The 21473-nt window shown below is 39.6% G+C and overlaps 1 protein-coding gene and 1 pseudogene across 1 annotated transcript; both read left to right on the forward strand.

The window, feature by feature from the left end:
• Positions 1–4703: 4703 nt before the first annotated feature.
• On the forward strand, positions 4704–5634 carry LOC134644637 (B2 bradykinin receptor-like; annotated as a pseudogene).
• Positions 5635–18510: 12876 nt separating this feature from the next.
• Positions 18511–19440, forward strand: LOC134644638 (B2 bradykinin receptor-like). The gene has a single exon (XM_063497725.1). The coding sequence runs from the start codon at positions 18511–18513 to the stop codon at positions 19438–19440; it is 930 nt and encodes a 309-aa protein (XP_063353795.1).
• Positions 19441–21473: the final 2033 nt, after the last annotated feature.

Here is a 21473-nt window from a genome sequence, read left to right on the forward strand (position 1 = left end):
TCATCAGCTGTTATCAACATGAACACGTTCTGCAACGTCTACTTTCTTGCTTTGGTTAGCATAGACTGTTATGTGATACTGGTACACTCGCTTTCCCATGAAAATATGAGAAAGTGCTTTTAAGCCAAACTGGGATGTCTGTTTGTTGCCCCTGTATTCATCTAAGGAAACTCTGAGGCTTCAGTCAAATGTTATTGAATGCAGTAGGAGTGAGTTAAGCAATTCCACTATTCATTCACTCACTGGTGGAGGCACAGCTGCACTGGGGCAGACTGACAGAAGCAAGGCTGCCATATTTGGCCCCTCTGGGGTCGGCCAACACCAGTAGGCGTCAGGTGAAGTGTCTTGCCCACTTCACACAACCACCAAGACAGACAGAGCAGGGGATCGAACCGGTAACCTTCTGGTTACAAGATGAGCTTCCCAACCCCCTGAACTACGGTCACCCTCAGAGTAGATGAGTAGATGCACTGCCCTTAAGTATTGCCTCGTTGATTGTCATCAGTGGATGGCAGGTGAGCAGAACAGGTGAGGAACCAATGCTCTGCCCACAAAGCAGACACAGAAAGACACAGGATGACCACCATGATGGATGATGGATATCCTTGATAGGATCTTCTCAGGCACACAGCTCTGGCTGTAAGCACAAAAGCCTCAACCAGCTGATGTTTTAAATTGTTATTTGAGGAACAGTCAATCAGTGTTTTCCAATAGAGAAACTCATTTTTTTGTCCTCTGTGCAAGACGACTATGTTTCTGTCGTCTACACATATAATCCAGATTCACAGTTAGGGTGGCCCTGTTGTATTACGGAAGTTTACAACATGTATGACTGCAACAATTGCAGCTTGCATCCATGCTCTAGGCTAGTGGTTCCCAAACTTTTTTCGCTGGGCCCCCCTTTGTTTCACAAGAAAAATTGTACGCGCCCCCCCACCTGTAGTTGTTTTTTGCCTGTGTAATAATTAGGGCTGCCACAAACGATTATTTTGATAGTCGACTAGTCACCGATTATTTTTGCGATTAGTCGACTAATCAGATCATGCATCGATTGGACGTAAAACGTACAGCTTATTGCACCAGCAGCATCTGCTCTTATGTAACTATTAGCTTACAGCTTTAAGTGTTTAGGGTATGTGCTAACTAAAAATAAAGACAAGGTGATACTTTATTAAATTTTAATGACATTTGCAGATTGTTTCGGTGAAGTTTAATAAACTCCTTGCTATCTAAAATATAACAGGACACCGGAGTAAATTCTCGAGCATCTCACACTTCTGATAATCAGTTGTCTGCTTGGCGTTTATTCAGCTGTGTAAAAACTATAACTTTAATCTCAGCCAAACCGATTTACTCAGGAACAAATAAAATACTAAAAAAAGCCAAACAATAACATTTTTAAGTTATCTAAGTGACTTATATATGTTTAATCTGAGTAGCGAAAGACAGCGGTGGGTTTGAAAACGATTTGCCGGGAGTCCGGTGTTCTCACGGGCTCTAGTGAGCCTTGCCCCCGGCTAGCTATCGAGCTAGTGGGTAACAGACGTCTCCGAAAACGTCGGAGCGCTTTTGAAAATATGTGGTGTCTTGATAAACTGAGCAGATATTTGAGGTTTACACAGCTACATTCTAGCCTGAAAATATGTTAAACGTTTATTTTGTGACCCAGAAAGAATAAAAACAGTAATATTAAAACTAACTAGCTGCCGCCATTGTTAGAAACTGAGCTGGGCTGCGCTATGAATTCTGGGACAGAGCTACTTCTTCTTCTTCGGGGTTTAACGGCAGCTGGCATCCTTGTACATGCAGTGCTGCCATCTTCTGTTTCAGTCCGTTATTACACTCTTAAATCCTACTACTTATTCCTGCGTCTTTTAGGATCTTACAAAGCTTCAAACGACGCGTCGACTATTGAATCAGTCGTCGACGATTTTGATAGTCGACGTAATCGTGACTAGTCGACTAATCGTGGCAGCCCTAGTAATAATATTCAACATTGCTATCAAATCAAAAAATGCCTCTCTGTGCAAAATGGGTTCAAAAACATAAACAATTGTGGGATACTGTTTGTCCGTGATTTGGACAGGGGGAACAAATAACGGCAGGATCAGCCTGATATTATTTGTATCCCGCTGTAACGTTACTGTATAAAGAGCTAACATCGCCAAAATGTCAGGAGTAGTTATTTATTACAAGAAGTGTTTGTGAACTAAAAATCAAGAATGTGGGATACTGTTTGTCAGTGATTTGGAGAGCCCAGCGTGTGCTCCCGACGAAGGGAAAACCAATTCTGCAGGGGAGACCTACCTCGGCACTTGCGCAAGTGAAACCAAAGGGAAGATATGCGTCACCATATTTTCTAGTCTTTGGCTTGGAATGAAGTTGGTTTGGAAACATATTTGGCGATGCTTCATCTCCTGCTTTGCGTTTGTGTGGGCGCCCCGTCAAAAAACCTGTCCATTATGCTAGCAATGTCCAAGCATTCTTTTTCTTTCCCTTTTCATAACCCCCCCCCATTGGCTCTGCACCCCCCCTAGGGGGCGGGCCCCACTCTTTGGGAAGCTCTGCTCTAGGCAAAGGACAGACAGGTCACTGATTTGAAAAAAAAATAAAATAAAATGAAAATATAAAAAGTATTCAAAAAGAAAAAACAAAAGAGAAAAAAAGTGAGTTCTACTTCATTTAATTATTGTAAACAAATAGTGTCAGCTGACAGTTTTATTGCTTCTTGTCAAAGAATCTAATATTTTTTTCTTTAACTTGTATGAAATATTTATTCAACTCATGTCCTTTGCAACAATTATGTTTAGGATTATTTAATTACATTAACACGGGGCATTCATTTAAAATTGAATCAATATCTACTTTTTATGCATAAAGTTTCATCATCTGTTTTGAGGTTTTTCATGAATATTTTGGAGAGTAATTTAAATCTCTGCTCTTCGTTTTTGAAAGGTAGTTTTGTTTATAGTTTTGTTTGGTGTGGTATTATATCCCTGTGATTCTTCTATACATTTATTGTAATTTGCAAGGCTTATTTTGTACTTATCTTAGCGTCTTTTACCTTATAATATAAACACACCTTGAGGTGACTTTTTTTGTGATTTGACACCATTCAAATAAAATTTTTATTTAATTGAATATTATCTGCTAATTGTGTGGATTCGTTATAATTACTTGAAATCTTACTACTTAGCTTTAGTTACTGGTGACTTTGAGGCTGTATTTAGCTTGTTCCCATTTGTTCCTTGTGTCTCGTATCTAGTTGTCTCTGTCATAATGTCCCTTCATGTCGCTCAGTCTGTCTTATTGCACCATTTATATTTATATGTATTCTGGTTTTTCTGCTCCCTTTCATCACTTCCTGTCTTTACTTTTAAAGTTTCAGGCCATTATGTGTAGTTTTACTTGCTTTCTCTGCCCATTCCGATTTCCTGACTTACCTCAGCTTGGTTCCCCACCTGTTTCACCTCCGTTCGTTACATTTTGTGTACATGTTGTCTCTGACTTTCTTTGTTGGATCATCAGTATTATGGTGTTCTTACAGCACAGTTAGTCTTGTATAGGTATTTTAATCAATAATGACAGTGTCTAACATGTTGGCATTAAGTTAATAAATGGAAAATTTTCTCTGTCCATAATAGAGTCATTTTTGTTAATAAAATGAACCCAGAGAAAACATTTTTTAGAAGTAACTAAGTACTTCAGTGAAGAGTCAAGGAAGTGGTCATAGACTGGGTGTGATGTCTCTCTTATCTGAAATCACTTGACTATCAGTTTACTTTAAGCATTTCAGAAAGAAGACTGTAGCAGAAGGTACTGAGAGAGTGTAGCTGGCTGTTTGTTCTTTTTCCATCTGGAGGACAGACTAAATTGCCTGCAAGGTATGTATAAGCTTAATTTGGCTTGGAATTTACTTTCCTATGTCTTTACCTTTAGTTGGAATATTTGCAAGGTCTAAATCACTGTCCATCAAGAACAGTGTTTTTGACTTTTTGTCATTATCTGTATAAAAAAGGAAATTTCTTCAGTTTAACAGCTGCACAGGTTTTGGAAGCAGTGATGTTTTTAGGTGTACAGTAACGTGTTGACAAATAGACGGCAGATTAGCTGATTTTGTCTCAGTATGTTTAGTGTTTTGATCAAATTCAACCTCATGCAGTAACAACGTTTATAGTAATGTATTTAAAACAAATGAAAATGTATATAATGAAGACTTGACCCCCCCCCCCCCCCCAAAAAAAAAACAAAACAAAAACCAACAAAACAAAAAAAAACCTTGATAAATTTGAATTTAAATTGGTTTAGATTGTCTGCAAATGTGAGGATGGATATACTAAACTTCTTTTACGTAGCTGGTGCTGTAGCGATGACTCTATGATGTTGGAAAGCACGCTCAGCTCTGAATATGATGTAAAATGTGCATTGGTTATGCATGTTTTCTATTATGATGATGGTCTTTAAAACTGAATCAAATACTATAAATCAATCCATACTTTTCTGCTTATCCAATTCAGGTCGCTCGGGGTCTGATGCCTGTTAGTTATATATCAGTCTTATTCAGAATTAGGTGTATCTATGTTTTCTGTCATCGTAACAAATTATGTTAGAACAATACCAGTTAAAAAGATATTTGTGTTTTCTGTTTTGGTATCCTTTATTTCACTCCAGCATCCCTGCCAACTTAAACCCTGACACTGAAGATGTCCAGAAACCAAAGGAACACAGGTGAAGACCATGGTGATTTTGACAAAAACAACTTGATCTTCACTCTGGTTCCATACTACATCGTGGTCATCAGCATGCTTGGAATCATCTTTAATGTGTTTGTGCTGATGGTTTTCTGCCTCCACAAGAAGGCCTGCACTGTGACTGAGATATACCTGAGCAACCTGGCTGGAGCTGATCTTATTCTGGTGTGCTGTTTGCCCTTCTGGTCTGATTCTATAAGAAATTACAATGACTGGCCTTTCAGTGAAAGCCTGTGCAAAGTGTTTTCAGCTGTTATATCCATGAATCCATTCTGCAGCATTTACTTCCTTGTTCTGGTTAGCATAGATCGTTATGTGGCACTGGTGCACCCGCTTTCCCATGAGAGGATATGCAGACCATTTTATGCCAAACTGGGATGTCTGTTTGTGTGGGTTTTTGGCTTGGTCTTTGCTCTCCCCATATTCATCTACAGGAAGTTAAAATTCAACCCTCAGTCAAATCTTACTACCTGTTTACTTCACTTCACTTCACCAGATCAATATCTGATGTCTGAGGTGAGAGCCATAATATTCAGCTTCATCATCCCTGTTATCATTATTTTGTTCTGCACTGTCAAAATTATTCAGTCACTGAATAACAGGCTAATGGAGGGTTTAAAACCACAGAGAACAGAGCAGAACCACCACTCTCATCCTGGCAGTTCTGCTGGCATTCCTGATCTGTTGGGTGCCATTCTACGTGGCAAAGCTATTAAATACTGTGCTCCAATACCCTCACATTCTGAAATGGAACATCACACTGATCATCTTCCAACAGGTCTCTGTGTACTTAGCCTTCTTCACCAGTGTCCTTAACCCCATTCTCTACATCATCATTGGAAAAAGCTTCCAGAACAGGACAAAGGAATTCTTCAAGCAGTGAAAAAAGCCTTAAAGGTAGAATAATTAAACTGGCAATTATTTATCCAAGCATCAGGAGCCTTTGCTTTCAAATATATATTCTTACATTGGCGGTGTAATGTGTGATCTTAGAGAGAAAACGCTATAGCAGCTTCCATAACTTAAAAAACATGGTCTGCGAGAAGGTTTTTAAACTAAGTTGTTTGTTTGGGTTTTTTTCTTTTTCATTATTATATGATTGTGTTTCTGCCACTGACGCATATCATCCAAATAGGATTATTAGGGTCATGGCTATCATACAAGGTGACTTACCTGGGAGCAAAGTGTGTAAATCTATGTGTGACCTGCATAAAGCTGACAGCTACCCTCTGGGCAAATGTCTTCTTAAAATTTCTTTTTCTAAATTCTTGTACATGCAAATAGTGTTTGGTAATTCTGCAGCTACTGTATTATTACTTATTGTCAATGAATAAACAAATTCAGTTCTACGCACCGTGTCACTTATTTATTCAAACAAATCACAACATAATTATGCTGTGCAAGCAAAATTGTGACAGTTTAATAAATTACATCATACCTTTATGTATTTAACTCTCAAAAAACATATGAACAGAAAATATAAACATATAATAATTGTGTATTTTCTGTATGGGTCACCCCATCTCAATTCAATGTGGGCCTTCTGCTCAACCATCTCTGAATTGAATAAAAATGTTATGACTCAAAGTTTATAGTGAACATAAATGATTGCTGTGAATTTTTAGCCTTATATATCAAATTCATTTCAAGATACTGACTATATTTTTAAAATAGTCCACTGGCAGACATCCAGGCATTTTTATCATGTTTCAACATAATTATCTTAAAAACTGTTAAAGACGAATGCCTGAAAGTTTTTTCAGGTCTTTCCTGCAGTCAAAATGAATCAGGATCTGTAGTTTGGAATAGAGATGTCAATAAAAGTCTCCTTCTTAATTAGCTCATGTTTTTACATTTTCTTCTTCACCGTTGTTTTTTGGCTGCTCCCTTGAAGGGTCACCATAATGGAAACCCAAATCAAAGTCTGTGTATTCCTGATTTAAATTTGCAGTTTATCGAGCATCACTGAGCAGTCCTTACCTTTAAATCTAACCTCTTTTCTTTCTCAAATGTCGTGCCTGTCTTCCTACATCTTTCTCAGAGTAAAGTTATCTCTCACTCTTTCTCTCCCTGTGAAAGATAGCAGCTGGGCCTTTAGCTAGCAACACACTGTGCAACACACAGCATACAAACAGTTGGTGTGTTCGCTGTGTGTTGAGCTGATAGAATTTAAAATTACCTGGCACTTAAGTGAAGTTTTTTTTTATGTGCAAATAAAGTCAATATTTCGAGATTAAGATCAAAAATGGATTTTTAGAAAAAGGTCTAAATGTGGAGATTACTGTTGTTGTTTCAAGACAAACTGCCATGGCTGCTATACCCGCTAAAAATGCCATGTTTAATTTGTTAGTGAGACAAACTGATCAGCCGTCTTTTGATATGTGTGGTCTGCTGTGTGAGCTTCTGGGCTGATAACAGATGGTCTTTCAGTGATATCCTATGCAAAGTGTCATCATCTGTTATCAACACGAATGCATTCTGCAGAATATACTTCTTTGTTCTGGTTAGCATAGATCATTATGTTGCACTGGTGCTTTCCTATGAGAGGAAGAGTAGGGCATTTACACCAAAACTGGGATGTCTGTTTGTGTGGGGTCTTTACTCTTCACTCTTTCATTTACTGGAAGGTCAAAATTCACCCTCAGTCAAATGTTACTAAATGCACATTTAATCTCACAAAAGATCCATATCTAATGATGGAGAGGATGATTATTTTTAGTTTTATCATCCCTGTTATCCTTCTGCACAGCATTAGACAAGCTCTAAGAAACAGTCTAGCAGCGGGTTTAAACACTCAGAGAATTAAGCAGCTGTCATGTTTTGCAATTTTTCTTGTCTTATCTTGTGTCTTCTTCTTATAAGTGAGCATTTTAGTTTGCTTTTCATTGCTGTTCTTGAGCTTTAGTTTTAATTATTATTTTAGGCTGAGCTTTGTTAGTGTTCCTGTGATTATTATTGTATTTCTGGGTTCTGTCAGAAATATCACTCCTGGCATTATTTTAGTTCCTGTAGTGTTTTACTGTCAAGTCCCTGTCTTAATGTTAGGCTTTCCCCCGTTTTGTTGTTTCATCTTTTTAATTTGGGTCTTTGGCCTCTTCTGGTCTATATTTTTTTACCTTCCCGTTTGTGTCTAGATTCTGCTATGCCTTGTTATCTCCAGCTGTGCTGACTCTCCATGATTACTTTGTGTGTGTTTAAAGCCTCTGTTGCCCATCTGTCTAGTTCCTAGTGTGTTTTATTCTTCTGGTGCTATTTGGACTTTCTAAGCCTTTGTTTGGATTTTTTCTTTTAGAATTGAGTCAGCTGCAATGAAGCTCACTTTTTTATTTCTTCAAGTCTCCTATAGTCTGCATTTGGGGCTAGAGCTGGGTATCGTCACTGATTTCTAGAATCGATTCGATTCTGATTCACAAGCTTCTGAATCAATTTGATCCACGATTTGATTCGATACTATTTGAATCGGAAATTTTTTTTTGCCTCAGACAGTCAGAAATATTATAATTCTGATCATGTATCAGTATATTTCCATATTTTTATATCTATAAAAACAAAGCTGACACTTGCAAGACTTTATCAAAGGTGTGAGCATCACAGCACATGCCTTTGTGTCAAAGTAACTGAGGATAAAACACAGAAAAACATGAAGGCGATTTTCCTGGCCTGGGGTTTTATAGCAGATGACCTTAAAATTATTCTGCAGTAGATCAAAAACGAAAGAAAACCATTAATCAACATATGAACATTACCTGATGCTGCTGAAATGAAGCAGAGCAAAGTTACAGAGGTTTTATTAGAGACACAGCTAAGCATTCTGCAATTTCGCATGATTTTAAAAAGTTTAAATTTGTTCAGTAGCCTATTGAACAGCAGAAATGCGGCTTTCTCTTCTAAAGTAAGTAAAAGGAAAAAAACAGCAACCAACAGCACTGTAAACAACAGTAGACTGGTGGGTAATAAGCAAGCGAATAATGCAGAAAACAAAGATTCTTTAGATCAGAAACTGTTCTTGATGTACACTGAGTGAGAGAGAGAGAGACAGAGAGAGAGAGAGTCAGAGAGTCAAGTGCATTTATAAAACGATTACTGAGAAATTATGTTTAAAAATAAATACAACTGGCTGAGTGAAGAGCAGAAGAAGTCTGAATCTGATATCTCTTCTTGGATTCTCTTAAGTTTGTTTTGTGTTTCAGCACACTTCATGTTTTCATTAAATGCATCCCCATGCAGTATAAACGATTTACTCTAATGCTAATTAATGTAAAGACACAGACATTAATATTAAGACTTTTTAAAATCATGAATTTAAATCGTTTTAATGTGGCTGCATATTTGAAGATACTCATACTTGGGTGAACCTGTTTTAAGTTGGTGTTGCTGTGGGGGAGACACTATGATGTGCATGCTCAGCACTAAATACATTATAATGCAAAATATACATTAGTTATGCATGCCTTCTAATATGATGATGGAAGAAATAAAATGTAATTTTGATCACTAAATGCTCCATTAGTGATAAAAAAAAAAAGTATTTGGTTGGTCGATTATTTGAGCCAAAGATGAATAACAAGAATGCAAACAATCACTGAAGAAAGACATAACCTAGTGTTTACACAGTAAACACCAGTGATTGAATTGCCACTATCAACACTAGTTTATCATCAGAGCTGACAGCACTGCACTTCCCTCTTTAACAGTCAACACTTAAACACTGTTATTTCCCAGATGATCTGATGATAAACCTGCCACACTTCTTACTGCAGCTCTGCACTGGCACTGAAACCCACAAACATCGTTAGGAGGTGTTAGTTCACATGGGTCTAAAAACATTGAAAGGTGATTTCTATTGACTGAGGCAAAGCATGACAAACTAGTCCTACCTGCTGCTAATTGCAATTGAATATGTTCAGAATTCAACCTGAAATATCAGGTTATTATTCTCCAATTTTGAGCACAGAAATAGCGATCGGATCTTGATTGTAATCATGAGGAATAAAATAAGGGATGGTTCAGGGTCTCCTGAGCCAGCCCTAAATGCGTTTATCAAAATTGAAAGATTTAGGTCTAATCACCATGACATGCATGTTGTAAAACTGAGCCTGAATTCTGATTTCCACAATTTTTATGTCCATTAAAATTCACTGGGAAAAAATGTGGGAAAATAGTGGGAATATATTTGGACTATATTTTGGGGGGGAATATCTCTATATTATTTTGTAACATCTTAACTGTGTTAGAAAAATGTCACGGTTAGGAACATATTGTCCTTTATTTCTCGGCAGCATCCTTGCCAAAGTATTTCCTGACACTGAAGATGTCTGAAAACCAAAACAATAATAATTGCAGTCTTGATGTAAACAGTGTGGTCTGTCCTTCCAGACTATATCACGGTCATCAGCCTGCTTCGAATCGTCTTTAACGTGTTTGTACTGATGGTTTACTGCTTCCACAAGAAGACCTGCACTGTGGCTGAGCTCTGCTTGGCTGCAGCTGACCATGTCCTGGTGTGCTGTTTGCCCTTCTGGATTGAATACATAAAAAAGGGCCAAAAGTGTTTTTCTGGTGAAAGTGCATGTGAATTGTCATCAGCTGTTATCAACATGAATGCGTTCTGCAACGTCTACTTTCTTGTTTTGGTTAGAATAGACTGTTATGTGATACTGGTACACCCACTTTCCCATGAAAAAATCAGAACGTGTTTTTATGCCAATCTGGGATGTCTGTTTGTGCTTGGTGTTTGTTGCCCCTGTATTCATCTAAGGAAACTCAAATCTGAAGCTTCACTCAAATGTTATTGAATGCACATTTCACTTCACCAGACCAATATCCAGATATCTAAGATTAGGACCATAATCTTCAGCTTCATCATTTCTGTTTCCATGATCTCCTTCTGTACTGTCAGAATTATTCACACACTGGGAAAAAGAGGGGTGAAACACTCAGAGAATGGAGTAGGAGGCCACCACTTTCATCCTGGGAGATGTTCTGGCATTCCTGATCTGCTGGGTGCCCATTCTCCTATTAGCAGGATACTAGATGTGCTTGAAAGAATAAATACTGAGTCTCTGCATATTAAGCCTTCTTTAGAAGCCTTCTAAATCCCATTTTCCCATTCAGCCTGGTTTTCAAGAATTCAAGAGTGACGGGAAGAAGGTGAGAGGCGATTCAGTGAATTTCGCCAAAGTGACCAGCATCCAGAGACTTGAGCTAGGAGTGAGTTAAGCAGTGAAGTGGCAGAAAAACTGAAGACACAAGGAAATCAAGATAAGTACACAGCACAGACATAAAGATACAGCCTGGTTACCACCATGAGATAGCTGACAGACTGGCACAGAGTAGATGAGTAGATGCACTGCCCTTAAGTATTGCCTTGTTGATTGTCATCAGTGGATGGCAGGTGAGCAGAACAGGTGAGGAACCGATGCTCTGCCCACAAAGCAGACACAGAAAGACACAGGATGACCACCATGATGGATGATGGATATCCTTGATAGGATCTTCTCAGGCACACAGCTCTGGCTGTAAGCACAAAAGCCTCAACCAGCTGATGCTTTAAATTTTGTTATTTGAGGAACAGTCAATCAGTGTTTTCCAATAGAGAAACACATTTTTTGTCCTCTGTGCAAGATGACTATGTTTCTGTCGTTTACACATATAATCCAAATGTACAGTTAGGGTGGCCCTGTTGTATTACGGAAGTTTACAACATGTATGACTGCAACAATTGCAGCTTGCATCCATGCTCTAGACAAAGGACAGAGAAGTAAATAAAATAAAAAGTATTCAAAAAGAAAAAAGAGAAAACAAAAGAGAAAAAAGTGAGTCCTACTTCGTTTAATTATTTTAAACAAATAGTGTCTGCTGCTTATTACTTCTTGTCAAAGAATCTAAATTTTGTTTTCTTCAACTTATTGTATGAAGTATTTATTCAACTCATGTCCTTTGCAACAATTATGTCTAGGATTATTTAATTACATTAACATGGGGGCAGGTATTTAATATTGAATCAATATCACCTTTTTATGCATAAAGTTTCATCATCTGTTTTGAGGTTTTTCATGAATATTTTGGAGAGTAATTTAAATCTCTGCTCTTCGTTTTTGAATGGTAGTTTTGTTTATAGTTTTGTTTGGTGTGGTATTATAGCCCTGTGATTCTTCTGTACATTTATTGTAATTTGCAAGGCTTATTTTGTACTTATCTTAGCGTCTTTTACCTTATAATATAAACACACCTTGAGGTGACTTTTTTTGTGATTTGGCACCATTCAAATAAAATTTTTATTTAACTGAATATTTTCTGCTAATTGTGTGGATTCTGTATAATTTATTATCTGTGCTTGTTACTTGAGACCTTACTTCTTAGCTTTTGTTACTGGTGACGTTGAGGCTGTATTTAGCTTCTACCTTTTTTTCCCTTGTGTCTCGTATCTAGTTGTCTCTGTCATAATGTCTCTTCGTGTCGTGCTCAGTCTGTCTTATCGCACCATTTTGGTTTGTATGTATTCTGGTTTGTCTGCTCCCTTTTATAAGTTCCTGTCTCTGGGAAGCAGGGAAAGCTGTGATGAGAGGTAAAATAATTTCTTTCTCGTCACATAAAAAGAAAGAAGAAAACAAAAATATTCAGGAATTGGAAAAAACCATCAAATCCCTAGAAGAAGCCTACGTGTCACACCAAGATCAGGAAACATTGAGCAAAATACGCTAAAGAAAACTAAAATTAAGTGAGATAATTAATAAAAAAAACCAAAATTCTTAGTACAAAGACTACGCTTACAAAATTATGAACATGTTAATAAATGCAGTCAATTTCTAGCGAACCAGCTAAAAATAAATAAATAAAAAACAACTATATGTGCTGTTCAAGATTTATCTGGGAACACAATATATGATCCGAAAAAAATAAACAACATTTTCAGGGATTTCTATAAAACTTTATATACACCACAAATAAACCCATCTAAAAACGAAATTGATCAGTTTTTGGACAACATAACTCTTCCAAAATTATTAGACACTCAAGCAATGGCACTGGATTCGCCACTGACGCCAGGTGAACTCCAGGAAGCCCTGATAAGCATGCCCAATAATAAGGCTCCAGGTCCAGACGGCTTTCCTGCAGAATTCTACAAAGAATTCTGGACGATTCTACCACCAATTTTTTACAGAACGTTGTTGGAAATCAAAGAAAAGGGCAGACTTCCATCAAATATGAATTCTGCAAACATTAATCTCCTGCTAAAACCAGGCAAAGACCCTGTATATCCCTCAAGCTATCGTCCAATATCCCTTATAAATGTAGACCTTTAAATAATCTGCAAAGCTCTCTCAAAGAGACTAGAGAAAATAACCCCCCTCTTAATTCATCCTGACCAAACTGGTTTCATAAAAGGTAGGCACTCATCAGCAAATACACATAGATTACTTAATTTGTTAGACTCCTCATACAGTAAAAACATTGCTGCTATAAAAATGATGGTCTTACCAAAAATGAATTATTTATTCTCAATGATCCCAACTAAACCGCCACAAGATTGGTTCAGATCTCTAGATTCATATATGTCCAAATTCCTTTAGAAAGATAAGCCCCCACGTATAAGCTTAAAAACATTACAAAAGACCAAGGATAAAGGAGGATTAGAACTACCTAACTTTCAGCACTACTTCTTAGCCAACAGGCTTCAAATTATCTCAGGATGGCTAAAACATAACTTCTTAGATGAACCTTGGCTAGATGTAGAACAAGCACTTTGCAATAATCTAGAGATTTCAGATCTACCATTTATCAGCTCAAACATCCAATGACATGAATGCTTTAAAATCGTCAACATCAGCTCTTCTCTGACAGCATGGTGGGTGTTTCTAAAATTGACGGAGTCTTCATTAATCCCATGCAAACGTACACCTATCTTGAACAACCCTGACATATTACAAAACAATAATATGATAAACTTTCCAGATTGGAGTTGTAAAGGAATCAAATACTTAGAACATATATTAGAAAGAACAGAATTTATTTCATTTGACAGACTAGTTACACAATATGGGATCAACAAGAAAAGATTTTTAGAATATCAACAAATTAAATCCATAGTAAAAAAGAAATTTAAACCGGGTCAAGTTGAACTACAAACACCACCAAGTGTGGTACAATTTCTTACTCTTAAAACCCCAAAATTACTATCCAAAATATACAGAATGCTTTCTAAAACAGATGAATCAATAGCACTTCCTATTGCAAAATGGGAAGCGGATTTATCAGTTAACTTAGACCAAAACTTCTGGTCTCAGATATGCACAAAAACTTTGCATTTAATTAGAAATCCCAGTCTTCAATTAATTCAATACAAAATACTACATAGAGTACACTATACAGGTCATCGGATGTTCAAGATGGACTTTAAGTCTTCCAACAACTGCTCACACTGTCAAACCAACACACCAGACAATTATATCCACGCTCTTTGGTTCTGTCCACCAGTTCAGAAGTTTAGGCGCGAGATATGTGAAGACTTATCAAAGTCTCTGAAATGTAACATTCCAACTTCCCCTTTAGTGTGCTTGTTGGGCAGCTTAGATTATGTCACTACAGAAAAGAATATAGCCCACATGGTTTTCACAAAATAGTCCTCATGAACTGGAAAAATAAAAATAATCTTAATTCTAACCAGTATAGAAATTATCTATTAGATTACATTAGTCTTGATACAGCCTCTGCCACCACATCAGATCAATTACTCTGGGCTCCTTTGATCAGCTCCATCACCTAGTGGGGGTGGGGGGTCATAGTTTGGTCCCACCTTTGCTGTTGTGATTGGTGTGGAGGTAGGGACAGGCTTAGGGCGTCGGGGGATCCCCCAGGAGAATCTTCCTTGGGGGGCTCAACCCCGGGTTGCAGTCATGGCCTGTTAAGTGCTCTGTTGGCTCTTAGGTGATGGTTTCCTCGTGGCTGCGTGCAGCGGGGCTAGGGGAGGGTCTGGGGCGGACGTGGGTTACTCACCTGGTAGCCTGGCTGCCCCTGGGTGGGTCCGGGGCGGGTGTGGGGTTCTGGGGGTGCTCCGTCTCCAGGCTGGGGCCCTGGCTGGGCCTTGGGGGCTAGGGTCCTGGTTGGTGTGTTGCCGGGGTTGTGGGCAGGTGGGTATATGGGGGCTCAGCCCTGGCGCGGGGTGCCGGCAGTGCATCGAGCCACTGAAGGGCTCTTCAACTGGTGGGGGAGGCTGTTACATCTTGCAGGAGGTCTCCTCTCTCCAGGAACTCACTCTGCAGTAGGGGGAGATATAGGGGAGGTGGAGGAAGATCTCAGCCTGTGTGTCTATTGTCTTGTGTAGTCTGAAAGATGAGTGGATGATGGGGTGGGTGCAGTTTTCTCTGTGGTGGGGTTGGGTGGGCTGTCCCGGGCTCTGTGGGGCCGGGCGGCGCTGCTGAACTTGGCCCCGGTCCGGATGGGCCTGGGCCCCCTTGCCCTGGTGGGTTGCAGAGTATGGGGTGCCTACTGGGGTCAGCAGGGGAGCTGGCCTCAGGGAGGGGCCACTTGCCCCTCCCTTCCTTCCCTCCCCATCTCCAGCTGCCTCCCTCTTCCCGCTCCACCACAGTCACCCACACATGCAGGGCCTTGGGGTAAAGGTGTGCCACCAGGGTGCAGGGGAGGCATCCCCCCCTCTGTTCCCTTCTGGCTGCCTGTGCCTCAATTTTAACCCACAATTTAGACATTCACATTACTAACACTCTTATAACACATACATATAGGACCTTGGGGGTGGGCATGCTACACGGCATCCAGAAGACCATCAGGGTGTACAACCTCACCCCTGGCGCCGTTGCCCACCTCTCAATTTTAAATACACGTAGACATTGAGGGCTATCAGGAGGGGCTATGTGCTTAACTGCTGCTCTCTGGCAGGTAGCTCCATGCCCTCCTGGGTTTTAAATGCACCTTAGAACACACATGCATCAAAACTACATATGAGCGGGCGGAGGGAGGTTTGGAGTCTTCACACACCCCCGTTCTCTGTTGCCTGTTGGGGCGGGGGGGCTGGGAGGAGGAGTTGGCCGTCCGATTGGGGTCTGGAATGTGGGGCCTCCCTCCTGCTGCGGAGTCAGGGCGGTCTTCTTCTCCCCACCCCAGGGAAGAGGGTAACACTACCTGGGTCTGGGTGCAGTTTCCCCCTCCAGGGGCAAGGGTACCTAGACCTGGGGTATAGAGTACGCTTGGGGAGTGTGATTGTGTGTACAGTGTCTATTTATGTCTGTCTCCACGTTGGGTGAGTGCTGAGTAATTGCATATGAGAGCATGGGGGTGGGAATGGATGTTCGTATCTGTGTGTGCCTGTTTGTCTGTGTCTATATGTCAGGTCGGGTATCAGACGCCACCTCTCTAGGGTCATCTCAGGCCCTCCAAGGTATGGAGGCCTATCTCCCCCCCACCACTCCCCCTGCCAGTGGCAGACGCCCTCAGACATCGGTGCATTGGTGGTTCTTTGTGTCCGGGGATGGGCGTCTAGGTGCGCACCGGCTCACTCCTGGTGGCTGCTTGTCGGGGCTTGGAGCCTGGGGCTCACTCAGGCCCCTTCGGGGGTGGGGTGCCCTCGGCCTCTCGGCCTGGAGCTTGGTCACTCTGGCACAGCTGGCTGCCGGCGGAGCTCACGGGCACATCACTGCAACCCCCCCTGGCTTCTGCTCCGCGGCTGCTGAGTGATCCCTCATCTGGGGCTCTCCTCAGCTCTTTCCGGGAGAGTGGCACGGTTGCCCCTCCGTTGGTCTTCCTTGGTCTCTTGTGGGGGTCTCTGGATGTCTGGAGCCTGGATTTCCTCCATACCTGCTTCATGCCCTGGAGGACGGGGCTATGGCTCCCCACACCCTCTAGCAGATCATTACATGAAGGAACCTTTTAAATACAAGCGCGGTCATGCTCACAGGTGTACACACGGGTGCTCACACAAACAAACTACACCCTTTTTGGCTCCTACCTCAAAGCACACTGTGCGCTGTCGATCCAACGCGTGGCACAATAATATTCAATATTTAGTATTTACTGTTATATTCACATAGATCATCACAATGATGTTGTTTATTATATTGCTCTCTTTTTTTGCTTGTTTTCTCTTTTTTCTTTCTCAACAGGTGATCCAGGTGATTGATATGTATTGTTTGTCTGTTTGTTTTGTTGTTGTTTTTTTGGTTTTTTTGCCCTTTATCTCCTCTTCCCCGCTGTTTTTCTTTCCCTCTTTATTTCTCCCTTTTCTTTCCCCCAGTCATGTCTGTCCCGTGTGTAGCAAGTGAAAATAAAATAAAATGAACAATAAAAGCAAAGGTGAATCAAATAGACCAATACGGAAAGGCCGGGATGGTCCATTTGGTAAAGTAAATCTGTTGGGCATCTATCTTTGCCTTTAGACAATAATTCTGATGGCAAAAGAACCAAACAGGACAGGCGAAAAAAAAAATGTTCCTGTCTTTACTATTAAAGTTTCTGTTTCTGTCCATGTCGTTTAGTTTTACATACTTTCTCTGCCCTTTCCTATTTCCTGACTTACCTCAGCTCTGTTTTGTTTCCCACCCGTTTCACCTCCGTTTGTTACATTTTGTGTACGTGTAGTCTCTGACTTTCTTTGTTGGATCATCAGTATTATGGTGTTCTTACAGCAGAGTTAGTCCCGTATTGGTATTTTAATCGATAACGATAACATCTAACATGTTGGCATTAAGTTAATAAATGGAAAATTTTCTATGTCCATAATAGGGTCATTTTTGTTTATAAAATGAACCCAGAGAAAACATTTTTTAGAAGTAACTAAGTACTTCAGTGAAGAGTCAAGGAAGTGGTCATAGACTGGGTGTGATGTCTCTCTTATCTGAAATCACTTGACTATCAGTTGACTTTCTTCTTTAAATTAAGCATTTCAGAAAGAAGACTGTAGCAGAAGGTACTGAGAGAGTGTAGCTGGCTGTTTGTTCTTTTTCCATCTGGAGGACAGACTAAATTGCCTGCAAGGTATGTATAAGCTTAATTTGGCTTGGAATTTACTTTCCTATGTCTTTACCTTTAGTTGGAATATTTGCAAGGTCTAGATCATTGTCCATCAGGAACAGTGTTTTTGACTTTTTGTCATTATCTGTATAAAAAAGGAAATTTCTTCATTTTAACAGCTGCACACATTTTGAAAGCAGTGATGTCTTTAGGTGTACAGTAACGTGACGAAAAGTAGACGGCAGATTAACTGATTTTGTCTCAGCATGTTTAGTGTTTTGCTCAAATTCAGCCTCATGCAATAACAACGTTTATAGTAATTTGTTTAACACAAACAAAAATGTATATAATAAACACTTCAGCCCAAAAAACATAATAAATTTAAATTTAAATTGTTTTAAACTGTCTGCAAATGTGAGGATGGATATACTAAACTTGTTTTATGTAGCTGGTGCTGTAGCGATGACTCTATGATGCTGGAAAGCACGCTCAGCTCTAAATATAATGTAAAATGTGCATTGGTTATGCATGTTTTCTAACATAATGATGGTCTTTAAAATTGAATCAAATACTATCAATCCATCCATACTTTTCTGCTTATCCAATTCAGGTCGCTCGGGGTCTGAAGCCTGCTAGTTATATAACAGTCTTATTCAGAATTGGTTGTATCTATATTTTCTGTCATCATAACAAATTATGTTAGAACAATACCAGTTAAAATTATATTTATGTTTTCTATTTTGGTATGCTTTATTTCCCTCCAGCATCCCTGCCAACTTAATTGCTGACACTGAAGATGTCTGGAAACCAAAGCAACACAAGTGAAGACCATTGTCCCACCATTGTTGGCAGCAATAACTTGATCTTCACTATTGCTCCAGCTTATGTCATCAGCGTGCTTGGATTCATCATTAATGTGTTTGTGCTGATGGTTTTCTGCCTCCACAAGAAGGCCTGCGCTGTGACTGAGATCTACTTGAGCAACCTGACTGGAACTCAGCTTCTTCTAGTGTGCGGTTTGCCCTTCTGGACTGATAATGAAAGAGCCAACTATGACTGGCCTTTTAGTGAAAGCCTGTGCAAGCTGGTAACAGCTGTTATGAGAATGAATGAATTTTGCAATATCTACTTTCTTGTTCTGGCTAGCTTAGATTCTTATGTGGCACTGGTGCACCCGCTTTTCCATGAGTTGATGAGTAGGCCATTTAATGCCAAACTGGGATGTCTGTTTGTGTGGAGTTTTGGTTTGGTCTTTACTTTCCCCAATTTCATCTACAGTAAGTTAATATTCAACCCTCAGTCAAATCTTACTCACTGTTTACTTGCCTTCACTTCACTAGATCAATATCTGCTGTATGATGTGAGAGTCATAATATTCAACTTTATCATCCCTGTTATCATTATTTTGTTCTGCGCTGTCAGAATTATTCAAACTCTGAGAAAGAGGCGAATGGAGGGTTTAAAACCTGAGAGAACAGAGCAGAAGACCCCCACTCTCATCCTGGCAGTTCTACTGGCATTCCTGATCTGCTGGGTGCCATTCCACGTGGCAAAGTTACTACAAGTTCTCCGATACACTCGCATTCTGAAATGTCACACCATAGTGGTAGCAATCCAAGAGTTCTCTGTTTACTTAATCTTCTTCAGCTGTGTCCTTAACCCCATTCTCTACGTCATTATTGGGAAAAGCTTCCGGAACAGGACAAAGGAATTCTTCAAGCAGTGAAAAAAGCCTTAAAGGTTGAATAATTAAACTGGCAATTATTTATCCAAGCATCAGGAGCCTTTGCTTTCAGATATATATTCTTACATTGGCAGCGTAATGTGTGATCTTAGAGAGAAGATGCTATAGCAGCTTCCCTGACTTAAAAAACATATTTTGCTAGACTGGTTTTAAACTAAGTTGTCTGTTCGGGTTTGTTTGTTTTGTTTTTCATTATTAGATGATTGTGTTTCTGCCACTGATGCATATCATCCAAATAGGATTATTGGGGTGTTTGGCAGTTCTGCAGCTACTGTATTATTACTTACTGTCAATGAATAAAAAAATTCAGTTTTACTCTCCTTGTGGCTTATTTATTCAAGCAAAGCACAACATATTTATGCTGTGTAAAATTGTGACAGTTAATAAATTACATCATACATTTATGTATTTAACATAACTGTATTTACCATTTTATTTAACTCTCAAAAACATATGAACAGAAAATATAAACATGTAATAATAATGAGTTTTCTGTTTCTCATATGGGTCACCCCATCTCAAATCAATGTGGACCTTCTGCTCGATAATCTCTGAATTGAATAAAATTATATATTATATATATAATTATATATTTTGAAACTCAAAGTTTCAAAATATATAATGAACATGAATGATTGCTGTGAATTTTTAGCCTTATACATCAAATTAATTTCAAGATACTGGCTATATTTTTAAAATGGTCCACTGGCAGACCTCCAGGCATTTTTATCATGTTTCAACATAAATATCTGAAAAACTGTTAAAGACAAAAGCCTGAAAGTTTTTGCAGGTCTTTCCTGCAGGCAAAATGAATCAGGATCTGTAGTTTGGAATAGACATGTCAAAAAAAGTCTCCTTCTTAATTAGGTCACGTTTTTCTGACACGTTTTCTTCTTCACTGTTGTCTTTTGGCTGCTCCCTTTAAGGGTCGCCATAATGGAAACCCAAATCAAAGTCTGTGTATTCCTGAGTCCAGAAGTTTGATCTTCAGTCACCACTGCTGTCATGGCCTGGGTCTGATGACCCAGAGCTCATGTATTTTCTGTACATGTTTTTCCGTATGTTATGTTTTTGGTGGTTTTCTCTCCCTTTGTCCTTTCTCCCTGTGTTCTCCCGGATGTTTTGGGGTCGCTGAGGGGACTGCGACCCGGAAGTGTTCCCGCACTGGAGGCTGCCGCACCTGACGCTCATTAGCCCTCACCAGCTGGGGCCCTACTTTCCATACAACTCCACGGTCTGCCGTCGCAGCCCGTGACAACTGCGGCTTAGATTTATTTGAGTAACTTGGCTTTAACTCATTTTGCTCCAGTATGCTGTTTGTCCTGCTGTCTGATTATATAACAGATGCTTTTCAGTGAAATCCTATGCAAAGTGTCATCAGCTGTTATCAACATGAATGTGCTCTGCAGCGTCTTCTTCCTTGTTCTGGTTGGCGTAGGTTCTGTGCTCTTAAAAATTCTTCAGCAGGCTAAAGGAAGGTTTCTCAGAATGATGTTTTGAGCTAGGATATGTGTTTAATGATTTAATATGATGAAAGGAACAATTATTTGTCTGAGTATGAGACAAACATTGGTGTATTTCTCTCTAATAATCTTACTGTATCAGGTCTAATTTAAATTCTTTATGTAACACTATTTTTCTGTTTGTTTGTTTTTGAGTGATATCCAGACATGGCATGTTAAATTCATAGAAGTGATATTGGGGAGCTGTCAGTCAGTAGTGAGTAGTGATGTAGTGAGGTTTGAGTGGTTTTCCAGTTGTTATACAGCCCATGCATTTATCTAAGAGCAGGTAGTGTACTGGTTTTCAGTAACAGAAAAGTTACACGCTTTTACTTTATTACTGGAACCTCATGATGCTTTTTCATATTTTCTGTCATATACTGTTACAGTGCCAAATACATTAAACGAGTCCATATTTAAAAGGCTGAGGTCTGCATATGTTAGGGTGACCAACCGTCCTCTTTTCCCCGGACATGTCCACTTTTCACGTTCTGCCCGGGGGGATTTTCGAGA

This window comes from Pelmatolapia mariae, linkage group LG16_19 (genome assembly GCF_036321145.2).
Source record: "Pelmatolapia mariae isolate MD_Pm_ZW linkage group LG16_19, Pm_UMD_F_2, whole genome shotgun sequence".
Classification (NCBI taxonomy): domain Eukaryota; kingdom Metazoa; phylum Chordata; class Actinopteri; order Cichliformes; family Cichlidae; genus Pelmatolapia; species Pelmatolapia mariae.

Excerpts from the sequence above, each read along its gene's own strand:
- LOC134644638 (XM_063497725.1), top strand. The coding sequence starts at position 18,511 with ATGTCTGGAAACCAAAGCAACACAAGTGAAGACCATTGTCCCACCATT.